This window comes from Protopterus annectens, chromosome 10.part0 (genome assembly GCF_019279795.1).
Source record: "Protopterus annectens isolate FY-2018-M chromosome 10.part0, PAN1.0, whole genome shotgun sequence".
Classification (NCBI taxonomy): domain Eukaryota; kingdom Metazoa; phylum Chordata; order Ceratodontiformes; family Protopteridae; genus Protopterus; species Protopterus annectens.
The window spans coordinates 707,235,590-707,262,889 of record NC_056744.1 but is presented as its reverse complement, the minus strand read 5'-3'; the positions used below and the strand labels follow the sequence as shown (position 1 = coordinate 707,262,889).

At 41.3% G+C, this 27,300-nt stretch overlaps 1 protein-coding gene across 2 annotated transcripts in view; it reads left to right on the top strand.

Annotated features, from left to right (window-relative positions):
• The window catches only part of LOC122813289 (FRAS1-related extracellular matrix protein 1-like), a 1,751,891-nt gene that overhangs the window by 112,464 nt on the left and 1,612,127 nt on the right, over positions 1-27,300 (top strand). For both annotated transcript variants that reach the window (XM_044085535.1, XM_044085536.1), the window contains exon 2: positions 25,367-25,963. In XM_044085535.1, the coding sequence (XP_043941470.1) occupies positions 25,724-25,963 (240 nt within the window). In that variant the 5' untranslated portion in view covers positions 25,367-25,723. The remainder of the gene's footprint in view (positions 1-25,366; positions 25,964-27,300) is intronic.

The following is a 27,300-nucleotide window of genomic DNA, read 5'->3' as shown; positions in this document are numbered from 1 at the left end:
ACTAGTCTGAGTGGAAAAATTCAGGAAAAGTTCTAACTACAGCTCCATTTTTTTCTGTGGAAGAAATGATCTTTGAACTGAGGTATCCAGGATAATCCACAAAAATAATGTTATGACAAGTCACCCAGGACTTCTGTAAATTCCCTTGGAATCCAAGACTGTGTAGGAGATCCCTTACACAGCTAAGAGATGAGTGACATTTTGAAATAGACTCTCTCAAGATAAGTAAGTCATCTACATAAAGAAAACAAATTACAATACGAAAGAACAACCGACACTGATATTAAAACTGTGCGTGGAAATAAAGACTGGAAACAGGAAAAGCCAAACACAGAGTCACGGCAAATGACAAATATGTAAAAAAAAAAAACTTGTAAAAAAGCTCTGAAAAACTTAGGTATAAAACAGTAACTTTAATACAAAATGGTGAGCGCTTTCACAATCAACAGGATCACTTCTTCAGAACAGCAGCAAATACAATTAAATAGAGAGCATTAATCAGTTCAGGTTTAAAACAGCCAATCATGTTTTTCAAAATGTAGTGAATGGACAGACACTTAGACTATCTAGACTTCAAGATAGAGAACAGGACTTCAACAGAAGTCTTGAGTCTGTCAAATTAGAATTTTTAGTAGGAGGTGTTAAGATGACAGAAGTGGATTTAGCTTGTCCTTGTCATCATCCTGCTGTGGTGGTAAAGGCTACTTAACAATCATTTTCTTTTTGTGGCTGGAAGAAATTAGAACCAAGAGGATCTTGATTCCTGGGGGAAGTAAAAGTCGGTAAAACAGTCAAGTTTTACAAAAATATCTTCCTTTTTAAATCACAGTTAAAGCACTTTAAATCCGTACCCAGCCCCATAAATGAAATAACATAACTTTTGCCACAGAAGACAGTTTGTTTAACAACTTTTACTACAAAAGTAAAAAAGTAATGCTCCTGTTTAAAAGTGTACAAAAGTCACATGACAGTCATTTAAAACAGTTTTTCCTATCTAAAATTAATACGTTTTACAGAAAAAAAAAATCCCCCAGATTCACTAATCTTCTGTGCAGAACTAGCTTAGTCTTGCATGGAAGCGCCCATTTAGGAGCAAGACGGCAGCGCATCATGCATATTAACAATTCGCACTGCCCGAGTTCCTAGGCTTACATGTATCATGTATGAGTACAGGAGACATGTCTGAGAGCAGAGCTCTCAGAATAAACATGCCCCTGCAATGTAGAACAGCAGAATGTGTTAAGAAATGAGCGAGATCGCTCATAAGAGTCCTCATATCGCCACCAACATGTGTACAACAGCAACAGTACATATAAATGAAAAAAGAAACCCTTTTATTTATTTTTTTTAATCCAAATACAGCTAAATAGTGTAGTGGGCAGAGCATTCTCCTAATGAGCTGACATTCCCGGTTCGAGTCCAACTGTAGCACAGTCTATTTTACATGGCAAAGCACATTATGACCAATATTTTTGTTGCAAAACCCACTAAAAAACATATATTTATGAATTGGAGCACTTCAGGAAATGCACATGTGAAGTGTCAGTGTCATAATGAATAAGGCACTAGTAAACAGATTTAAGCACAAATAAGGAGTAGTAAGCATATGCAAGCACTAGCAAGCATATTTAAGTGCATTTGTGTGGGGGTAAGCATTGCCTACACAGATTAAGCAAAGTAGAAGCTAACTGAGTGTAAGAAACTGTAACCAGAAGTAAGTACTGCTTAGTTCCACGCAAACCCACTTACAACAGATTTAAAGTGCCTTAATCAGTCTGTATCCAATGGGCTGTGTTCTGCCCAGCAACAAAATAAACAGCTTCTGCAAGGCTCGAACCCAGGACCCTGCACACCATAGAGAAAGTGAGCAGCCACTAAGCCATGCCAGATATAAATAAAGCTGATGTTTTCAGAAACATGTCATCCAGTCCAGTCATGCAACAGTACAGAGAATGTATACCAACATCTAGATGTATGTGTGTGTAAATATATTACTATCTAACCAGATACAACATATCTATATATGTAGATATATATATTTCTAAAAATATATGCATATAGTAGTATATATGAACATATATACATGCAAATCCCTACATCAGCACATATATGTGTCTACACCTATATGTCTACATATACACAGCAAGTTACATATGTGTACGCAGATATATATCTATGTAGGTATATACAGACATATTTATATATATGTAAGCAGATATATATATATATATATATATATATATATATATATATATATATATAGGTATATATGGCCATACATCTGTAGATAGCAATAGCAGATTAACAAAAACACATATGTCCACATGCAGCATTAATGGGGTTGAGAGGCCCCACACACTATACGTCTTGTATGAATACGCAACCCCCCACCACAGCCAAACACATCCGCCCTGCAGTACACTACCAAGTGCTGCAGATCCCATAATACCAGGACCTGACATGACATGGGCACAAGATGTTATCAGTACTACATCCCACCTGTAGGATGTCAGGCTGGTACTGGTAACATATCATACAGTACAGTCTGCCTCCCACAGGAAATTTAAAATGTGGAAGCCATCAACATCCCCAGGATACAGATACACAGACACAGATATGCAGATACAGATATACATATATAGATAGATAGATATAGATATACATATGACTACACATACACACAGAGATATATGTACAGTAAGATACATATGTAGGAGGTGCACACGATATGGAACAGCCACTATACCTACAGTTAACACCTGAACAACTGGACACTGTATGGGCCACCCATACAAATGACAATCATTGCCTGCAAAATATACCCACAGAGAGGTCATAGGAAAAAACACCATACACGGGTTTGTAGTAATAGAAAAAATTTAATTGTGTACTATTACAGTTCAGTATGCCAAGTCATATAGCTGTTCAGACACTGACATTCATATAAACAGAATAATGCAATTGTGAAACAGCTATACTAATGCAGTAGTCTGGAAAGGTTCACAGCTGTTGCTGTCCAGGCCAAGCCCTTCAAATTGTACAATAGTGAAGACAGACTGGGTCACAGGATACCAAACAATCAACAGTATGCAATGCAGGTGTATAGTTCAGCAGCCTCTATCTACACTCTGTACAAAATCACTAGGTGGTAAAGACGTCATGTGACCAAATGGGTTGTAACTTACATAACAAGGCATGACTGACACCATCACAAGCACACTGACAAACAGAACAGTCTGTATGGTGGGAGGCAGTAGGCTTGCATTAACCCAATTTATGTAAGTAAATATCATTGAAGTATACAGTACTGTACATCACGCCGGGAAAGAGCATGACAGATGTGATGTTTGCTCTGAGAGTGTTGATGGAGAAGTACAGAGAAGATCAGAAGGACTTGCATTGTGTTTTGTAGACTTAGAGAAAGCATATGACAGGATGCCTAGAGAGAAGTTGTGGTATTGTATGAGGAAGTCGAGAGTGTCAGAGAAGTATGTAAGAGTGGTACAGGATATATACAAGGGCAGTGTGACAGTGGTGAGGTCTGCGGTGAGAGTGATGGATGTATTTTAGATGGAGGTGGGATTACATCAAGGATTAGCTCTGAGCCCTTTCTTATTTGCAATGGTAATGGACAGGTTGACAGACGAGATTAGACAGGAGTCCCCGTGGACTATGATGTTGGCAGATGACATTGCGATCTGTAGTGAGAGTAGGGAACAGGTGGAGGAGACCCTGGAGAGATGGAGATATGCTCTAGAGAGAAGACGAATGATGGTCAGCAGGACTAAGACAGAATATATGTGTGTAAATGAGAGAGAGGATAGAGGAATGGTGAGGATGCAAGGAGTAGAGGTGGCAAAAGTGGATGAGTTTAAATACTTGGGATCCATAGTTCAGAGTAATGGTGAGTGTGGAAGAGAGGTGAAGAAGAGAGTACAGGCAGGATGGAGTGGGTGGAGAAGAGTGTCAGGAGTGATTTGTGACAGATGAGTACCAGTAAGAGTGAAAGGGAAGGTCTACAAGAGGGTAGTGAGACCAGCTATGTTATATGGGTTGGAGACAGAGGCATTGACAAAAAGGCAGGAGTTAGAGCTGGATGTGGCAGAGTTAAAGATGTTAGGATTTGCACTGGGTGTGACGAGGGTGGACAGGATTAGGAATAAGTATATTAGAGGGTCAGCCCAGGTTGGAAGGTTTGGAGACAAAGCCAGAGAGGCAAGATTACATTGGTTTGGACATGTGCTGAGGAGAGATGCTGAGTATATTGGGAAAAAGATGCTAAGGGTGAAGTTACCAAGTAACAGGAAAAGAGGAAGGCCTAATAAGGTTTATGGATGTGGTGAGAGAGGACATGTAGGTGGTTGGTGTGACAGAGCAAGATGCAGAGGACAGGAAGAAATGGAAACAGATGATCTGCTGTGGTGACCCCTAACAGGAACAACCGAAAGAAGACGATGACATCCAGATACCTTAAGGCAGCTCACCCCTGATACGCCCACATTTTGTAACAGCCTAGGTCATTTATGGTGCTCCCCCCCTAGACTCAGTAATACAGGGCCATATATCACTGTTACATACACTGGCCTCTGGAGTGCATAAGGGCACACATGTATTGTGTAGGTGACACCCACACATATATGGTCCCAACCCCAGCGTATGTGTGTGGTTACAACAGCAGTAGACTGATGGCAGCAATGGCAGTGTGATATACTCACAGCCCACTACAGAACAACCCCCTGACAGCATGTCATATGTGCAAAGCTTGGTATGTAGGTGGAGGACAGAGGCTGGGACACAGGCACATATGTGGAAAACTGTTGCCATACACTAAGCAAGTTGCTGGTGTTACAGGATAGTCTGCAACATACTCTCAGTCAGGGAATTGAGGTTAGAAACAGAAATGGATGTAGTCATGTACTGATAGCACTCAACACACACACTGCCAGTGAAATATCTGACACAGGACCTGTGTGGTGGACAGACAAAATATGATAGGCACACCTCTGGCTACAAGAGGACAGGTCCACAGTTGAGAGCTATGCAGACAGACTGCATTCCAAGGTAAACTAGTATGTACACACACACCCTGTAGCACCAGTACTATACAAAGCATGACACAACTCTACTCACAATCTGTCTGTAGTTCCTGAACCTCCTACAAATATGTAGCTGCCCTGAGTGTGCCAGTTCTCCTGCAAAAAGTATAGCTACCTGCTGTTTGTAACACTGATGCCCACACACAGGAAGAATGTCCATCACACAGGAAATGTAAAGGGATCACGCCCACATAATCTAGGGATTTATAGTAGGTGGTTGCCATGACAGTGGTAATTGGAAGTACTACACATGGATAATCATATGTATATGGCTATCTGGATAATTATATGTAAATATATTTCCACCATATGTTCTGGACATGGAGTGTAGCCCTACCCCAGCCTGTATAGTCCCAATGTCGTAGTGCAAGGGGATGTCAGGTATGTATAGCAGGTATATTAGTAGAGTACTGCTGCTGTCATTGGGATTGTCTTCACCGACATGGACAACTGCTGATAACATGTGAGCCATTGGTTACTGACAGACATCCTAAGGACATCATAGTAAAGTACCGTTGCTAGCACATAATGCCCCTGTGGACTGCAGCAGAGATATTGGCCAATATATGTGGACATTATGACACATTCTGTACAGTTCAGAGGCATACACATAACCCCTTAGTGCACAACATGTGTACCATGCCTGACAATATGGATGTAGACTGCGAGGTAGATGGGTATAACACATAATGACTGGTATACATTAGACACCATAGGTTATGCATTCACACACCCCTATCTGGCCTGACACATAATAACCACTGCTACAGGGGTGCCATGGCCACATACTACCCACTAGATATTGACATACATCTGTACAGCATCCCACTGCTCTGTCTGACATACATGACTGTTAAGGGATGCCTGGCAGCAGTACATCTGGCAAGTATCTGCACATGACATCTCACTGGGTAAGTACACTAAGCTAAGAGGGATGTAACAATACACTGTGCAGGCTACAGGCAGACGGACTGAACACTGGCCTACATCTCCTATGGGGGAATGCACATGTATCTGCATATATAGCAGGCTCTATAGGCATGTCACAGCACAGGGTAAGATACACCTGTGTGAAAGTGCATAACCACAACCAATGTGAACACAGCCACAGCCACATATGTTAAGCTAGCATAATATTACAGTATATGGACTATCTGTTCAACACCATCCTCTAATGTGCCACTCACAGAGTGACCCTAAATATACTGGACTGCTACACAGTTTGGTCTGACGGCTGTCTGTGGTATGGGACATGTGTGTGTATGGCCCTACAAACATGTACACCAATATGGTACCATACAGTGGAGCAGCATGTAACAACCTCAACACGGATATAAATAGGATGTGCTGGAGGGACAGATTCATCACCCAGAGAGAGACTCCTACACTGGAACAGAGAATCCCAGTCCATGTGAGCAGAGCACTGACTCTGTCTGGCAGGAAAAATGACGAGTGGATGGAGTGGGAGATTACCCCTGGAATCAGAATCATCTCTGTGTCACTGGACAGAGGCACAGCAAACTGGTATGTAGTATTCTCATCCTAAGGGGTGGTGGTCACACACACCTGGCTGGGGCTTAAAAATAAATGCCCTAGGGCAGATAGCCTAGTATGAACCTATGAACCTATGAACCTATGAACATCAGATAGGACGGGACCTAGAACAATGACATCTACCACAGTCTGTACACAGGCTAAAATACATATTAACAATACGCACATTGTCAACATTTACCATAAGTACACAGACATCAGTATGTACAAACATCCACAGAATGTCCAGGTTATCTCATGAAATATAACCTCTACTGTACATAACATGTGTAGCAGTCTGATATCTCACTGGCTTGTTATCAGATATGATAACACTAAGTATGGTGTACAGCACACATGCACCACTTCATGCACAACATATGTACAAAGGTTGACAGAGTTCTGGCTGAAAGCACATACACAAGGCCAATATTGACATGTTGTGATAACCTCATACATTTACTGTTGTAACAGGGTTTGTTGCAACATATGTCCTATGAGGGATATGAAGTCAGTAACTGTCACAGCTTTCACCGTCTACAGACTGCAATCCTCACACTACCTTCTGCAGTCCACAGATAGATGCTCCATGGGTAACACATGAAACCAAAGGCACAACACCCTGCCCAGTCTGCAGATGACCCTGCAGATGGGGATTCCTCATAAACATGGCACTGACATGGCAGGTATTGAGACATGTAGGGCAGCGATATCCACACACACACTGTTAAACCAATATTACTCCAAATGCAGTATAGCAGCACTTACAGTCTGTAGTCAGGTCAGGCACATCCCCCTCCTGTGTGTTGCCCTGTTTCCACAGTGTATGTTGTTAGAGGTAAATCCCCAATCCATCTGAGATGCTGTTTGCCAAACAACCGATCTAGTTCCTGCTCACAGTGAATGAAAAGGGCCAACACCAACATGGTGTTCCTAGATAGTGGAGTGTGTTTCCATGCAATTGGTTATGGGAATATTACCACAGCTGTTCCACATACAATCAGCTAGGGGAGGGCTGCAATTCATGCAGAGGCCATCAGCTGATCATAAGCATCACTTAAAATAAACATGCTGCTGCCTAAGCAAAGCAGGTGTAGGTCTCCACATCCACCAGAGAGGGAGTTGAAGAGGCAGACAGAGGCAAAGACAAGTCATGGAGGGGTGGGAGAGAAAAACTTAAGCATGTTTGTGTCACAAAATTACCAGCACAGGGTATCAAACCCCTGATGACTATATAGTGCTATCACAGTTCTATGCAGTTATTGGATGCACCACATGGGTTACCTGTTGTGGAGCCCTCAGAACATATATGTGATGATAAGTGACATCTGCAATAGGGATATTATAGCTATACAGTAGATGATGTACACATGCCTGTCTGCATGAACAGGTGCCAGCATCAACACAGCCACACTCTCACAGGGATGCACACACATTGACATACTTGGCAGGGCCGGGATTACAACTCATCAGTAGTGGGATTGCCACAACACATCACTGTGCAGGTATCACATGCATTACATGGGTCATACGGGGTTTGTATGAGCAAAAGGTATGGGGAGGTGTCTGATATCAGACAGCATGCTTCAGTATGCCCATGGGGGTTGTATGGAGTGTGGATGTGAACATACGCGCCATACAACACACACACAAACACACAGGGTGGCAGTACTGACATGTATGGGTGCATGTCTGCATGGGTGTGTGGTAGTCGACTGTGCCAGATGGCTGTACAAGGCTAGGCGATGGGTATACCTTGGCATCAGGCCACATGACAATGGTCTGCATTGTGGCTCAGGGCTGTAGTGTCTGCAGTTGCCCACACAGGTGGGTATTGTATCCCCCATCCAGTCACCTGGGTGACTATTGTGTGTGGCCAATGCTGTGCATCGCTTGCCATGTATGTGTTCCTTAGTCCATGACATGGACAGTATCTGGGATGTGCACACCTTCCACATGCATGTACAGTGACATGTAGAACTGTACCTGGGGTGTCTGGCCTATTTTGTGAACACAGATTATCATCAGATGTGCCAGTCTTGCCCGTCTGTGGCGGGAACTGGTAATGGGCAGCAGGTTTACCCTGCACCTACATTGATAACATGCTAACAGCATCCCCTGGTGTCAGTGGCATCTGTCAATACAGGACATGTTGTCAGGCATTGTATGTCCTTTGTGGGTCACATGTGATGGCATCACAGGTGTTGCAGGTGTCCATTGGGGGAACATGGGGAAGGTGCACTGTCTAAATGTGCGTGCATATTGGACAGATGGACATGGTGCCATGCCCTCTGTAGCCCACTGCTATCACCCCATAGTTACTATCACTGGCCAATAAGCAGTGTACTACCCACATATTGGCTGTTGCCTAGGCATGTGTGTGTGTGTATGAGACATGGGTTGAGCGTGTGCTCTGGGTAATACTGAGGTTGCTAACTGTGATTGCCTGGCCTTGCTGTCACATGTATGGGTATGGCTTTGCACCCCAGCCTCTCAGGTATTTCACATCTGTTATCCCTGTAAGGTGGACATTGTGATATATAGTAGGGCCACCATATAAGAAATATGCAAAACCCACTTCACATTGGCCAAAGATGTCATACACTCACAGCCACCTCCACAAAGGATACAAGTTACAAACACACACACCTGTCATGTCTGGGAGTAGAGCCCCTACCTAATTAGTTTATTACACTGCAGCACTATGCAGTTACAGTACCCGCCACAAAGATTACTGGAGCACTCTTTCCCCAAAGGTGTATATCACATTGGATGACATCAGCAGGATTGCCAAAGTGGGACATTCGAATTGTAGTGAGTGTGAAAATCCTAAAATGCCTTGCTCCTTACACAGACAGTGACACACACACAAAACATCCACAACTAACATGTGTGGGTATAGAACCCCTAACAGAGATCTATATCACACTACAGCATGGAGCTGTTATAGGATGCACCACAGGGATTACTGGAGAACTCCTTCCCCAAAGGTGTATTTCACAATGAATGACATCAGCAGGATTGCCAAAGTAGGCCATTTGAAATGTACTGAGTGTGACTAGCCTAAAATGCATTGCTCCCTACACAGGCATTGAAACACACACAAAACATCCGGAACTGCCATGGGTGGTGATGGAACCCTACTACAGTTCTAAATCACGATACAGCAGTACGCAGTTATGGCATGCACTATGGGGATTACTGGATTACAGCCTTCCCAGAGGTGTATTTCTAGGTGGGTCACATCAGCAGCCTTGCCAAAGTTGAGCATATGAATTGTAAGTAGTGTGAGTACCCTAAAAAGCATTGCTCTCTACACATACAGAGACACACACTTGCCATGTCTGGGATTAGAACACCTACCTAAGTACTTTATCACACTACAACAGTATGCAATTACAGGACATTTTACAGAGATTACTGGACTACAACCTACCTAACTGCATTATCACATTACAGAAGTGCACAGTTACAAGACATGCTATGGAGATTACTAGGCTACAACCTTCCCCAGAGGTGGATTTCTAGGTGGGTGACATCAACAGCCTTGTCAAAGCTGAGTATATGAAATGTAAGGAGTGTGAGTACCCTAAAAAGCATTGCTTTCTACACAGTCAGAGACAGACAGACAGACATGCGCACACACAGTTGCCAGGTCTGAGGTTAGAACAGCTACCTAACTACTTTTATCACACAACAGCAGTACGCAGTTACAAGACATGCTATAGAGATTACTGGGCTCCAATCTTCCCAGAGGTATATTTCTAGGTGGATGATATCAGCAGCCTTGCCATAGTTGAGCATATGAATTGTAAAGAGTGTGAGTAGCCTAAAAAGCATTGCTCTCTATACAGACAGAGCCAGACAAACACACACACACACACACACACACACACACACACACACACACACACACACACACACACACACACACACACACACACACTTGCCATGTCTGAGATTAAAACACCTACCTAATTATCACACTACAGCAGTACTCAGTTACAGGACGTGCTTTGGAGATTACTTTGCTACAACCTTACCAGAGGTGTATTTCTACATGGGTAACATCAGCAGCCATGCCACAGTTAAGTATATGAATTGTAGGGAGTGTGAGTACCCTAAAAAGCATTGCCCTCTACACAGTCAGAGACAGACAGACACACACTCATACACAGTTGCCAAGTCTGGGGTTAGAACTCCTACCTACTTTATCACACTACAGCAGTACGCAGTTATGGGATGCCCCATGGAGATTACTGTGCTGCAATTCTCCCAAAGGTGCATTTCACATTGGATGACCTCAGCAGGCTTGTCATAGTAGGGCTATGGGGAGGGCCGTGTGTGTGCATGGGCCATAACCCATTCATCTAGGGGTTGACAAGCCACATGCGGGCACACACAGGGTCATATTTCACAGGTATGTGTATACAGCTGCTAGATGACTACTTCCTTGTACAGTCATGTTGCACAGCTGGCACGTGCACCACACAGTCTGTAATGCTGACAGATACTGGTGGCTAGTATCTGCAGTGAGTGACATCTGCACCTCATGTGTTTGGGACCCTTTGGCTGTATGCTGGGTGAGACAGGCCTGGATGGCTCCTTGTCACAGTCACCCTCTTCCACACATCTATGTACGTCTACCTTTGGCTTATTATAGTGTGTTGTCCTGACATATATGTCTGTATTCCTATCCACTGTGTGTGCATGGCATGAGTGGTGCATACTGACGAGTGTCTGCACTAACCGAACAATGGATGAAAACAAATCACCTTGTACTCAATGCCTTCAAAACCAAAGTAATGGTATTCACCCCCTCTAAAGCTACCTTTTTCAATCCAAGTAATTTCACTATTACTAGTCACAACAATACACCCTTAGAACTGGTATCTGAGGCCAAATTACTTGGGGTCCAAATTGATAGTCAGCTTAAATTCAATTCCCATCTTCAACTAAATATAAAAAAAACACCAAAAACTCAGCATGCTCTACAGACAGAATCGTTATCTTACACCCTCCACCCTCCACCAAACTCACCCTATCTATCACATTTCTCATCCCATCCCTCCTCTATGGAGCCCCACTTCTAACTAACCTACAATCTTCTCTCAAAACACAACTCTCCTCTTGCTATAACAAAATTGTCAAGTTTGCTACCTCCCATAAGTCCTCCTCACACCACTGTTCAGCTCTCCACAAACTAAAATGGTTAGAACTACCCAATCACCTCACCTACGTCCAACTGACTCTTGCACACAAACTCATCTTCAATCCCTCCCTCTGCCCATCTCTTTCCTCTACCTTCAAAATGCACCTCCCTGATAAAATTCCAAGATCTAGCAACCAAAACTTAATTGAACTGTATAAACCAATTCGTCCCCTTGGAAAAAATCTCTTATCCTACAGTCTTGCTCATCTCTGGAACTCCTTACCCTCATCCATTCATGCCATCACAAATCACTTCTCATTCAAAAAATCCCTTCACTCACACATAATTTCCCAGTGGGAATGCTCCTGCTCCCACCCAACATAATCTCCTCATACTGAGAACTTTCACTTCTCCTCCCCTATTCATAATGAGAATTTCTACTTACTCTCCTAAACTCATAGATCTTGCTCTTGATTGTATTAGCTTTTTCTGAATACTTAAAGGTACCTTAGTGTAAATATACCCTCTGATGGAAAAGGTTCTCTGTTTCTATATTGAAAGGTTCTATGCCAGCTCATATACCTTTCTCTTGATTGTATTAAGCTACTCATCCTGAATGTATGAAAGATATCTCCAGTGTAACCCACCCTAAGTTGTAAAAGCCTCTCCGTTTCTATATTGTAAATTTTCAGCTATACAAGATTGTAATGTCTGTATATGTTTGTACACTAGTCTACTGTATTTCCAAGTCCATAGGAATTGTATAATTGAAACTAAATACCTTATTGTAACCTTGCTAATTGTTTTTGGAGCTTTTCTCCCCAGGACTCCATTGAAAACGGGTTATTTTGGCCCAGTGGACTATCCTGGTAAACCAACTGCAAATAAATAATAAATAAATAAATGTCTGGTCCACTGGTGTTTGCAGACATGGCCTTCATGTGTTTAAGTGTGTGAGCATGCCCAGTATGACCTTTCAGTATGTCGTTGACCGACATTGCCTTCATTTCTCTGTGTGTGAGCATGCCCAGTATGGCCGTCTGTATTGAATGTGTGGATCGTGTCCAGGTAGTTTGTGCTGTAGTGCTGACCTTTGTGTTGTACACTGACAGGTAGCATGCTGTCTCTGCAGGGTATCCATCAATTATTTGGCTTTGACTGTTACTACATTTCTGCAAGGCAGGGGAGGGATGCACACCTGACTGTTCCTACATTTCTACAAAGGAGTGGGGGGGGGGCACACCTGACTGTTTTTACATTACTATGTAGGATGGGGGGGCACAGTTGACTATTTCTACACAGGGTTGGTGGGCACACCTGACTGTTATTACATTACTTTGTAGGATGGGGGGGCACACCTGACTATTACTACATTTCTACACAGGATTGGGGGGCACATCAGACTGTTATTACATTACTATGTAGGATGGGGGCACACCTGACTATTTCTACATTTCTACACAGGATTTGGGGGCACACCTGACTGTTTTTACATTACTATGTAGGATGGGGCCACACCTGTCTATTTCTACATTTCTCCACAGGGTTGGGGGGCACACTTGACTGTTATTACATTACTATATAGGCTGTGGGGGGCACACGTGACACTTGTACACATTTGCTATGACTGTACTGGTATGTCAGGTACTCCATTTCATTCTGTATTGCTAACTGTCATGCTGACTAGAGGCATACCAGTGTACAACAGATCGTGGCTTTGGTTGCTCTACATATTATTGTCTGACTTCCTACCCCTCAGAACTAACATCTCACTGCCTGGCATGCTCTGGTCTGTCTGTGTAGGCCTGGGAGGGAGGTTAACCATAGCCATCATTCAAGGGCCATGGCACATGCTCTGTTTGGGTTTGTCTACATCTATCCTGCTGGCTGAGACTATTGTTGGGTATGTGAACCATCCTGACTGGCATGTGTGGGTCATATGGACACACATGTCGCTCAGCACATTTCCTGCAGTGGGTTTTGTCACCCTGTATATACTGGCTACTATGGTGACTCCAGTATGTGTTACAGATGTTATGGTGCCACTATGGGTGTCCATTGTCTGCTGCCATAACATTCAGCCACCCAATTCCCTTGCATGCTCACATCCATACCATAGCTACTGGTAACGACACATTCTACTCCATTTGGCAATTGGTAGGTTGATTGACTTACCTTGAGGGTGTGCCAGACTTGTGGATGGTGCTGGAGGACTGTCTATGTCGGATGCACATAGTACACTCCCTACACATGGTTGAGCACAGGTAGTGTCATGTTTGGCATCGCTTTTACTGTACGTGCGAGTCAGAGAGAGGTGTCATTCCCTGGGTCCCTAATGTGTCAGTGCATGTGCTACACATTGCCTCTCTGCCAAGGCCAGGGCATACTGGGCACGCCTCCATATTCCTACTGGGGCAGGCTCAGGTTGTTCCTCCTCTGGGTCACTCTGTGCCTGTGCAGGCCTTGGCATTGGTGGGGGGCTGTGTGGCCCTTCCCCATGCTGTTCCTGCTGCAGCTGTTTTTGCAGGATTATATCGTGTAGCATAGCACATACCATAACAATTTGGGTACATGTAGCTGGTGAATACTGCAAGGCTCCACCGGATGTGTCCAGGCACTGGAACCATGACTTGAGCATCCCAAACACATGATCTATTATATGTCTGGCCTATGCGTGTGCCTCATTATGGTGTTGTTCAGGTGTGTGTGCATTTCTGATGAGTGTCATCAGCCACAGCTCCAGTGGGTACCCAACATCCCCCACTAGGTGACCGTAGGGGATGTCCCCATTGGCAAATCTCTGGTACAGCTGCATCAGATGCCATATGTGGGAATTGTCATAGCTTCCAGGGCAACCAGCATACACATTCCTTATAATGCCCTGGGCATCACATACTGTTGATGGAGGGGATGCCCCTGCGGTTGATGTAGGCCCTACCCTGCTCACCGGGTGGTGCTTTGATGTGTATGTGTGTACAGTCTATAGCACCCACTACCCCAGGGTATTCTGTTATTTGGTGGAAGAGATGCATATTACTGGTCAACACCTCATGAGTGTTGAGGAAATATATGTGCTCACTGGCATGTGCTGACATGGCATCCAGGAACTGGTGGAATACTCTGGATGCTGATGCCTGTGAGATCCCCATGATAGTTGTGCTTTGGGATGTACCTGTGGCTAGTATACCTAGGCCTACACATACCTTAGTATCCACTGGGATGGGTTCCCCACGGTCTGTTTGGTGTGTCAGGTGTGGCCAGCACAGCTCAACAATTTGCTGTAGGAGGTCTCTGTCCACCCTATAGCGCTCCACTATCTCCAGCTCATGTAGCCCTTGGTAGGTTACCCTGGGTCTGTACACTCTTCTCCATCTCCTCACTGTGGGTTGTTCGGCAGCATTCACACCCTCACCACCCTCAGCCTCTTGCACATGTGGTTCTATGTTGCCTGCTGTAGCCCTTCTTATTTTGTAGGTTTGTTTGTTATAATTTCCCCACTTGTATACACCAGTGGTATAGACTGTGGGAAAAATCAGAGGGGAAGGTGTTTGCTTAGTTTATAGTAGTGTTCTGGGCTGGGCTGGTCTGCTGCCTATTTAATTGGCTGATTCTGATACATTTCACCTGCTAGCTAAGCTAGTTCTCCTTGATTACCTTCCTACTGCTGTTTTCACTTCCCATTGCCTCCCTGTTTAAGCCTACGTGCGTGCTGCGCAAACAGAGTGCTCAGATATGCACACTGCTGCTATTTCCTGGTTTCACTTCTTTTTTCTTCCTGTGGTGCGCACACACGCTTAGGCTTTGTAAAGAGTGCTAAGCAGGCTTAGACACACCCCCTAGCTTAGCTGTGCTAAGCTAGGAGCAAACCCGAGCCACAGGGCTCCAGTTTGCTTACATTATGCCTGACCCCCCTATTATGTCACTTACCTCCTAGGCTTGCACCAAGCTATTCCTACTCTTACACTGTTGGGACCTGACTCACATGCTGGGGAATACTGGGATTCACTATCCTTCCCCTCATTTGCATAGGATTGCCTGCTAATGCATTGTTACATGTCTCACACTGAACTTCCCCCTAAGCAACCACTACTCACGGGCCAGGTTGTCTTCTGCCTGCCATTGACTTGTATGGCAGAATACTGATTTTTAGTTAGAATGCTTATTTTAGGTTTATTTTATTATTTCCCCACCGATCCAGTTTGTGCGCCGCTGCCCTACACTTAAACAGCCGAGATCGGCTAAAAAAAAATAAAAGTTGTTTTTTTAATTTTTTTTTTGTTTGCAATGCCAATGTCCTTATACTTGGCCATTGGCATGCTTACTACTTGATATGTAGCCTTTATTCGGAGCTGTCATAGCTCCGTTTTGGATTTTGCAGAAATGTACTCGGTTACTAACCAAGTACATTTCTGCAGATAGCACTAGTCTTGCGTCTTGCACAGACTGTTGCAAGCTTAGTGGATTGCAACATCACCTCATTTGCATAGATTTCACCTGCAAATGGGGTGATTTGCATACCAGGGCTTAGTCCGTTCAAGATTAGTGCAGGAGCACTCATGCATGCTGTTCCTGGATCGCATGGCAGGCATGTTGCCTGCTTGAGCTCCTGCACCAATCTTGCACTCCATGCAAGCTTTTGAGAATCCAGGGAAATGTTTTCTCATAAAAAGTAAAAAGTAAGATTTTTTTTTTCTTTAGGAGACTTAACTGCCCAGTAATGGAACAGTGTTATCTGATTATTCATCCTTAAAAGCCAGCAGAGGACTACTCTCTTCAGCAACTAAAACAGCTCTGAAGGGCTTGGCACCCAAAATTAATTTTTAGTCACCAAGCTGAATAATTGCTTGTGCATGTGGAATGTGCCTCATATAACTAAGGCTACTGCAGTAGTAATGAAACAAAAAGCACGTGGGGCAATAAGGTTATTCAATACCATTTTTCACAAATGCAAACTGAACGAAGGGAAAGTATGCCAAAACACTATGCACCCAATACTCAAAAGAGTCTGCAGAAAAATTTAGAAAAATGATTTGCGGATCGTTTGCAAGACCTTATGATAATAAAGTCTTTTTAGTGCATAGCATCAATAGCATCAAAGAAGAATATCTCTTTAATTATTATTTTTTCTGAAATGCATAAGCACCCAGGGTATTTCTGTTAGGAGAATAACTTTCATGTCAGGAAGATAGCAATAAGATGTGACATTTCCATTGTATATGAAATTATGAAAATGTCCTGTAATAGAATTAGTTCATATCAACACATATCTTTCTCAACAAGCAAAGAAGTACTGATTTTAATTAGTCTGGACAATATGCTTATCCTTTGCATGTCACTTCAGTTAATAGTGAGCAATTATGCCACTATGAGATGTGTGCATATCTTAAGATTTTTGTTGGCAGAAAGACAAATCAGACTCGGATGTTTAAATATATCTCTGCAGTTCTTTTCCAGGACACCAAAGATGGTTTGTCTTTTATCTTAACCTTGAATTTCTTACTTTTTAAACAGTAAGCAACATTTTGAAAATGATATCAGATAAGCTAAATTTGTTTTCCTCGCAGTTGTGATGAAAAATAATAACAAAAAATGTAACTATTTGTGTTTGCACTGACTGAAGGTTGGTTGGTCAAATTATTTATTTCTTTAATCTGTTAAGCCTGTGCATCAGTTCTGGCTTTTCTGCTGTAACCCAGGAGCGCAGATAAGTGAACTCAGGCTTGTATAAGGTCATGCTATGTTCATAGTGAGAAAAATAATTGTCAAATCTAGGATGGATCTAAGGTGATAGACTGAGCACATGGAATAAATAGAGTTTTCAGTCGAATACAAATTTGTATCTCAGTAATAAAATGTTTTTGTGTAAGTAAAGCCCCCACTTCCCCAGCCTTCTAGCCTTAATACAGCCAAGCTCAACATCAGTGTATCATGGTGTTAGGGAAAATCCCACCCTTGCAGGTAGCACTCTGAAGAAAATGTTGCATCATCTATTTGGCTGTAAATTTGTTTGTTTGTTTGTTTGTTTGTGCCTTTCGGCTTTTCCCTGTTAGGGGTCACCACAGCAGAACTCCGGTCCGCTAATGATTGGCAGTAGATTTTTACGTACTGGCTTGCCGGGCCTAATGCACAACCTTCAACAAAGAAACACCCATTCATGCATGTCGCTACACAGAAGACGCTCTAACTGAGAATCGAACGAGCAATGTCTAACTGTGAGGCGACAATGTAAATAAGTACCGTATATGCAGTTTTCAACCAATTACCCTATTATGACCTATAACCTCAGCACTGTAACAGCAACTTTTCTTGTTTGCCTCATAAATTCAGTCAGTGTCAAAGTAGCTGTAGTGAAATCTGATTTTATAAAGGGTTATCTCTGCAGAAAAGATACCAGTCCGCAGACCATGGTCTTTTAAGCACTTTGGCAAAGCACAAAGATACTGCATAGCAGCATATTACATCAGGTCAGTTATATAACTGACAGCTGCCTGTAGATTGAGTTTGGTTTTATCAATTTGACCAGCCCATTCTTTATTTTTTTTAAATTCCTTCTTTCTCTTTGTTTAAAACCTGACCAAATTGTTACCAAAATGTATCCTTTATTCGATAATTGCCTTACTCTTTGCTTCATATACTATTATGACTGCAAATTTGCTGAATCACCAAAGAGGTTAAACACTTAACTTTGATTTGTCATTGAAATGAGTCAGTAGAGTAATACCACGAGGACCCTTCTGAAATTCCTTATTGTATGGTGACAAAAAAAAAATCACATAAGGAATATGGAAGCAATAATTTGTTATAAAAACAGACACACTGACACAAGCTGCAGTTACAATAAATTATATATGCACAGAATATGAAGTCGATATATGTTCTACCACTTGCTAGAATGAGTACATCCAAAGACACATTTATATAGTCTGCATAAGGGTGGAGTGTACGGTTTTAATACCTCATGGATGCCACAAAATTGCTGCCATCCATTTAAACTGTGCAGGCCTATGTCAAAGTACTAGTACATGACATGAATGCAACATACATTTTAGTGTGAAATTAATAGCAGATTTGCTATTTATTACAACTACGTGATCAAGAGAAAGGGTTATCACAGGATCATAGGATTAGGGGAATTACAAGGCAACTAGGTCATATGACAATTTATGCCATGCCTGTGCTCACCCACAGACCAAGCCTCTCTCAAGGAGTGGTAGGCATATCAAGCCAGTGTGAATACTTATCCAACTGTCAAGTTCCCATTCGAAGAAGGTAAAGTGTTGCATTGCTTGATGTGCAGTGGGATTATATTCCAGCGGTCGGGAAAGTACTGACTAATGAACTTATCCCTCCATCTGGTTTTATTTATCTGTTTGTGAAGATCTAGATCTCTGATTCCCATATTTGTGGGAGTATCTGCTTTATGGAGATACAGACGGTCTTAGACTATTGGGCCCTTAATGGCTAAGAAAACAAAGCAAACACACACACACACACACACACACACACACACACACACACACACACACACACACACACACACATACACACACACACACACACACACACACACACACACACACACACACACACACACACACACACCATCCTCCCCACACACAAACACAAGCCCACACCCCCCTACTTAAATGTTCTCACTCCAAGGTCGCACTACACACAAACACACACAAAACACCACCACACAAGCTATGTTCTCCTTGCACAAACACATCACAGCAGCAAAACACACTGACACACACCACAGCCCCTACCCAAAACCCTTAACACACACACACACACACACACACACACACACACACACACTTACCTGAATCCATAACCACAGCAAAACCTCAGAAGCACGAAATTCAAAACCGCTAGTATTCGAGGTTTTGAATTTCACGCTTCTGAGCTTTCACTGTTCTCAGGATTCCACTTTATGGGCGTGTGTGTGTGTGTGTGTGTGTATGTGTGTGTGTGTGTGTGTGTGTGTGTGTGTGTGTGTGTGTGTGTGTGTGTGTGTGTGTGTGTGTGTGTAGAAGACGAATTCAAAATCTCCGGTGTGTGAGATTTTGAATTTCGTGGTTCTGAGTTTTCTTGGTTTCAAAAATTCAACTTTATAGCTTTGAAATACTGAATTTCGATATTTCAGTATTTTGAGGATATAAACTAAATCCATATATATATATATATATATATATATATATATATATATATATATATATATGTATAAAGAAAATAGGGACAGTGTTTGCAGTCCTCCCTGATATCTTAGTGTTTTAATACAGTGATCTTATTCAGGACATCTATGGTCTTGCTAGTTGTTTGATATGTTTATTCAGGTCCATCCCAAAGAGGAAGCTACATTCCATGATTGGATTAATCAATGCAGAATAAAAGAGAACACTGATTTCCTTAAATATAAATAATATTCCTATAGGAATTAATTGCTCCAAGTAGAAGGACTTCCTGACCACTGTCATTACATGGTGATCAGAAGTTAGGAAATTGTCCACCCACATTTCAAGGTCTCTAAAAATATTCAAATTTTGGAAGGGTGTATTGTCTATTTATATGTCATAGGAGGAATACTTTACCAAATGTGACAGTGTTACATTTTTTGGAATCTAATTTAAGCCCCTTTTTACTCACCAGGTATTTACAAGTATATGTTGTCTCTGAAGGGCTTGTGTGTCAGAAGGTGACTTGATAATGACTCTCAGTTTATAGTCAAGCACAAACTTGGTTATCTAGATGTATTGGTTAGTGGTTTGGAGATCAGAGAAGTAAAGGGTTTATGAAAGACATCCCAGACTGGACACATGTGGGACATCACTGGTAACTTTCATACTGTCTGACGATGGTCCGCTACTAGTACCATGTGGATTCTGTACTTTAGCCAGTTTGCTATCTGTCCTACCACATAGGGATCTATATGTAAGGCACTTAGTTTATTGATTATCTAAACACAGAGGATGGTGTCAAGTGCTTTGGCCAGGTCCAGATATGTTGTGTGGACAACATGGTTGTGGTAAACAACTTGTGTTACTCTTTCAAAGAAATTGACCGGATTCATTAGTCAAAATCTACCCTTTAAGAAGCCAAACTCCTGAGTCTAGTTTGATGAGATTTTTTATGTCATAATTTATCAGACCAGTTATGATATGTTCTGCGACTTTACAAATAAGACTTATTAAGTGGATGGTCTTGAAGTTACCAGGTTCAGCTGTGGGACCTCCCCTGTGAAGTGGCATCACCATTACCATTCACCAAACCTGTAGGATAAAGCCATGCATCACCACTGTCACACATCAAACCTCTAGGATAAAGCCAGTGGCCAAATGTAGGTTAAAATGTTTAAGGAGTGGATCTACAAGGGCCTTGTTAGTGCTATTTATTAAACAGCCAGTCATACTGTCAGGTCCACATGTGGAGGTATTTTTAGTCTTAGACAGTACATGTTGTTTATTAATACCTGGGGGTGGGGGGGGTCTGAGAGTCAAAGAAATAGGATGGCTGTGAATAGTTATTTCCAGGATGAAATTTGTACTAAATGTATTTGCTAAATATGTTTGTGCTGTCGACTGAGCTGGAGTATGTGGTGCCATTTTTGGATGGGCTCAGAGCAAGCTGGTGATAATTTTAAGTTTCTTAACATAGCTGGGAATGGACTTGCAGTTGTATTTATCCTCCAGTCATCAACTAAGTTCAAGAGTAGTGTTAGTAATTGTAATAGTATTTCTCAGGACTCATTCTCCTCTGCTGGAATTTTTTGTCTCACACATAACATTCCATACTTTATCTTCTTTTTGAGATGTTTTACTAAACGGTAAAGCTTTCTTAGAGTAAAATGTTGCTTGCCTTATCAGTTTTGTCCCAATCTGTTGAATCATGTAACTCACCAAATCCAGTCATAGATGTATTCTTATTTAATAAAATATATATCGATAAACACAAGTGACACATTGTGGTGTTGTGGAGAAATAGTGGACATAGGGCACATTCTTTTTCAACTTGCATTAAGTCTGAAACTGCAGTCTTAGCATTGCTGTATTTAATCCTTCTTCCTTTCAGAATGCAGACATATTATACATGCTCTGGTCTTATTCTGTTGTAACAAGAGGAAATAGTAACGCTGTAGCTTTTCAGAGTTCTAAAATATTTTGCTCAGAGTCAACAAAAAGTTGAATTTCTAAACTGATAGTTTCATCTTCTCAGAAAATTACCCTGAAGATGAAGGTTGTTGGTGGAGGCAGTTACAGAATAGCTCAAGAAAAAAAGATGAACCATGTTATTTTCAATTACTTTTGACAGCCTTTAGCAGCTGGTATTTAGGATAGAATTAATAATAGGATAGACACAGACTACATTCAGCTAGTTTAATCAGCATTTACTTTTAGACTACACACTGCATACAGGATACCTTTCCAAAGAATGTATAGTCAGGAAATCTGAAAGAGGTTAAAGGCCCCAAATCGTATGTCTGAGATGGGATGTTCTGTCTGAGTCAACCACTAGAAGTAAGTCTTCCCATTCACAGATGACAGGCAGAGACCTTTAAAATACATGGTAAAAAAGAATCCTTTGTTCCTCCTTCATACAGTCAGTGATTTACTTTCTCATACTGCTAGTTCTGCCCTTCTTCTGATTATTCTTTTGACACCAGACTAAAACCCTCCGTATTATATATGTGTGAACAGGTGTCCTCCCTTTTCCTCTCTTCATCTGCTTTAATTCAACAATGTCCTTAGAATGATTTTAACCTTCACTCTACCTGTGTCAGCATAACTTGCCTTTACATCATACATATGGAAGTATGCAAGGCAACTGTTGATCCTATGCAAGTGACTTCTGTATTCCACTACCAGTTTTCCTTATATACCTTATTTGTATAACTGGCTTGGCCACATACCTCTTCTGAAGTACTCACACACATGCTGTTTTGAGGTGCTGCCCTTCTTCTTCAACTTTGTCTTCTATTTCATTTTCTTCTAGAGCTCTGAATAATTCCTTGAAGACCCCCCTCCAGCTCCTGAAATTGAAGAGGAAAAAGAAAAGTCCACCCCAACTCTTCCAGTGGAGAGCAAAAAAAAAAAAAAAAAATGGCCATCCATTCAGGTCCTGTTTCTGTGGAATGTCTGTGATGCTCCTTCCACACTTTTATTACAAATAAATAATTTCTTTTTTAAAACTGTAGCAAACAGTTGCTAGAGTTTATACCTTGTCTGGTTTGAATGCTATGGCACTCATGTTTTAGTTTATAATAAATGCATTGTTTTAAACTGTAGCAAACTGTTGCTACAAATATAGCAAACAATTGCTATAGTTTATACCCTGCCTGCATGGAGCTCTACAGTGCTTAGTTTTTAGTTTAAAAAAGGCTAATTTTCTTTTTTTTTTTACTTTTAAACTGTAGCAAACTACTACCAAGCAGTTGCTACACTTTAGACCACACATGGTGTGCTACAATGCAATAGCATCTTTTAAAAGCTGGTATTCCATTAAAGACAGGTGTGGATTGAGGGATCATGCAATCCAACACTTTGCACCCAGGATATTTGCCCCTCTCACTTAATGCCTTTGAGCTTTCTCTGACCACTGCATGCAGCTGATTGTGGCAACCAGTGCTTTATGCTCTGGCCCAACTGTTTTGCTGGGGATGAATTTGCATTCACTCCCAGTGCCCTTTCCTTAGTGGGAGGAAGTCTACCTGAGTTGTATATTGGCCACTCTTGCATGTGATCTTGTGACTGTCTCCCTTGCTGAACCATGTACTGGCCACCATCACGCCATTTGCCAGGCATAAGTCTAGGCAGGCCTCTCATTCTTTATTCCTGTCCTCATATACTGTTCTGTCTGTCCCAATATACACATTCAGGTCACCCGTTATCAAAACCAATGCATATTGTCTTACTTTTCTATATCTAGTAGGTTCTGCAACTGCTGCCTGAATGCACTGTTTTCTTTATTATTACAACCCTGATGTGGGGCATAGGCTGAGGTTATGACCAGTATCCTACCTATCTTTACACTGGAGTCTGATTGCCATGAGCCTATCATTAATTCTGATGACATCCCTCTCTGTCTTCTGAAACCTCTGCCTCACCACAATTCCCACACCATTTCTAGTTTGTCATCCTCCTGTGTAGAAGACTCTGGACCTTAAGTCAAATTACTTTGCTGCACTGCCATGCCATGTTGTCTCCTGGATACACAGGATATCCAGCCTCCTCCTTACCATTGTCTCAGACACTTCCAAGCTGCTAACTGTCAATGAACCTGTATTGTGTTTAGGAATTCATGGTTCATGTTTGGCAGGTTAATCGTTTTTACATCCAGCTTTTGCTCAACAGTTATCCAAGATGTCCCAAGCTGGGTAACTAGACACTGGCCAGTCAGTTGCTTATTGACTCAGGGCTGCTGGGCTTTATGGAATGCACACACTGGCCAATAGTGACAGATATACCCATCCCATCATTAGCATTGGTCCCTGGTGTAGGTTGTAGTTGGGCAGGTCTTCAAACCACTTATCAGTGGCAAATGCCCATGGACATTTTGGTAAAATTAGTCACCAAAAAGCGCATAGGTGACATTAGTTAACATGACCAAATCACCTAGTTGTAATTTTTTACACCACTGCATGGCTAGACCTGCCACAGCATGCAGTCTGTGATCCATGTTCTCCTATCTTGAGGATACTTCTCACAACAGTTAATGCCCAAAACAGTTGGCCAATGTAACTCTCCAGCCTACAGGGCACCATCTATATTTAACACTGCTGCCCACAGATTTCTTGTTGGGTGAGTCTGAGGTGGAAACACTCAACATGTTTTTGGGAGGTGGGAGAAACCCCACTGAAACCAAGGTTGGACATGCAAACTCCATGGAGGTATTGGCCATAAGTCGGGATCAAACCTTGTTTCTTGTGCATGGGAGGTGAAGAGCTTAAACCATTATGTAAAGTGGTTCAGTGATAATTCAACACGTTGCACAAATACTATTCAAAGTTTGAACACTGCCAGCTTTGTACAGGAATAATGTAATTTTTTTTCTGCTACCTGCTCAGCTAGATTCATATGGCAATGCATGCTTTGCTATAGAGCTGGCAACACAACTCTCTTCTACTCACCTTGCTGTTTTCTCAAATTAATGCAACTGACTGACCTAAGAAATCTATGAATAACAACAAACTAGCAATAAAGAATTATAATACACTGGATAAGAATAGGAAAGTTCCACATACATTATTTATTTATTTTTTTTGTATTTTTTATAACAACAGACCTAGTGGAAATTAAATGTGCAACTTTTAACTTTAAAAATAATGCTATGATTAGTACAAAAGTCTAAATCAATGTTAAATATACCACTCCACACTGGCTCACAACTGTACTGTATTTTTTAAGTTTAATTTATTCATCCCAAATTAAGTAATGCGTACTATTTTTTTTTTTTGCATTCGATTCAGTTGTATGAATATCTGTACTTACCCTTTCATGTAGCTGGTATAGTAAACCCTATGACAAAACTATATATGTTTACATATAAGTGTACTTCAAAACATTACTATAATTTTTTTCTCTTATAGGCAATGCAACTGAACCTCAACAAATCACGTAGACAATGATAAAAGTTCAGAGCAGTCCAGTTCTGCACAACGATTATGTTATACTTCCTTCTTAAATCTTTACATTATTTTTTCGTACTTGACAACAGAAAGAAGAAATAATTTAATCAACAATCTATAATCCTTGCACTCTTGATGGAAGTAATAGATTGTTACAAAGGCTACATTTTTTGCAAAGAAAACAGAATAAAACATTAGTCTGGAGCTATATAATTTCACTTTAAAATGCATTATTTGATAAATGAAGTCTGAATAAGCATATGAATAATTTGTAATCTACAAAACAAGGATCGGGTTCATTGTAATACTGGTTTGAAGATGGATTCTTTTGGTGATTTTTGGAGTCTTCTGATGCTAATGTTCTTAGCTAATCTTGGATTTACGAAGACAGAAAATCTAGTAAATGTTAACAAAGGCATACAAGTTGAGCGTGGACGGGTCGCTTACGTAACAGAAAATGAATTACAATTTAACATTCCTAAGGACAGAGATTCTTGTAAAGTGGAAGTAGTACAGAATGAACCAATTACACAAAGAGTTGGAAAACTTATTCCTCAGGTAGGCAATGCTATATTGTTTTTAATTGTAATATTACATATTTGTACATGTATCTTTTTCAGTGAATGTGTGTGCAATGTATTATTAACATTTTCATAACAGCTGACAGTGGACATATATCAACATGCTTGTGAGATTTACTTCTAAACGCAAAATAAGATTCATTTGTATAAGTAAAGCAGAACTAAGCAAACATATTATCTAAATATTTTAAACATGTTCTACATAGGCAGGTGAGCACAATTATAAATGATTTGTGTCTCAAAGATAACTGAAATGAAGGATGTCAAGTACAGAATTTCTCTTTCTGGAGGTGATGGGGTTTTCTGCATCCATCTGTCCATCCATCCATCCACAACCCTTTTTTTCCCCAATTTTTGCACATGGGGTCAGACTGTGACTTCAACAACGACAATCATCTAGAGCCAAGGTTCACTCCATCAGGTGGCTAGCCCTGCCATGGTAGTTCTTCCACACCACATACTGACATGTGCACTGACATCTGTGGCCAATTCAGAGTGTCCAGTCCTCCTACTGCATGTCTTTGGAATGTAAGAGGAAACTGGAGCACCCAGAGGAAACTCACATGAACACAGGGAGGACATGTGAACCGGGGAACCTCCTTCTGTAAGGCACCGACACTATCTGCTGGTTTTCTGCCTATCAAAGAGAAAGACAGTAACCATTTAGTCAGATAAAATTTAATTGTATAACCAGGTTAGCATACAATCATTTTCTGCACACATAACTTTCAACTATCCAGACTACTACAGAATGCATAATTTTGGCCTAATATTTTTGGTATGTACCTCATAAAGTTTGTGGTTTTCTGGCACATCATTGAAGACTGTTGTTAAATAATGAGAGACATTTGAGTTTCAGATTTCATATCCTTCAGGAAATATATGCTTATGAAAAACATTTTAGATACCAACTCTCTAAGTTTATAATAGAAGTTATTAAAATATGTCCTTATTTTGGGGGGCTTTGTTCCCCCACTATATTGGCTTTGTCCCTGTTTCTCATGCTAAGAGGTTGAGAGATACGTTTTCACACAAAAGTTTTAGTTAGGAATGGAAGTTTCAAACCCATAATCTACTAAATAAAATTTTCTCACTGTAAAATGTTTCATGACTACATATATATGCACATTTGGTTAGAGTTTTACTAGAGTATAACTGAAAACAGAATGCTGTGTTAGATAGTTTGTGGACTATTGATACAAGACCAACAAAGATACATAGATCAAACAAAGGAGTATTTATTTTCCTGTATTAGTAATTATGTCAGTACTAAATTTATTTTGTCAGTTTATGTTGAAAGAGGTTCTACTATTT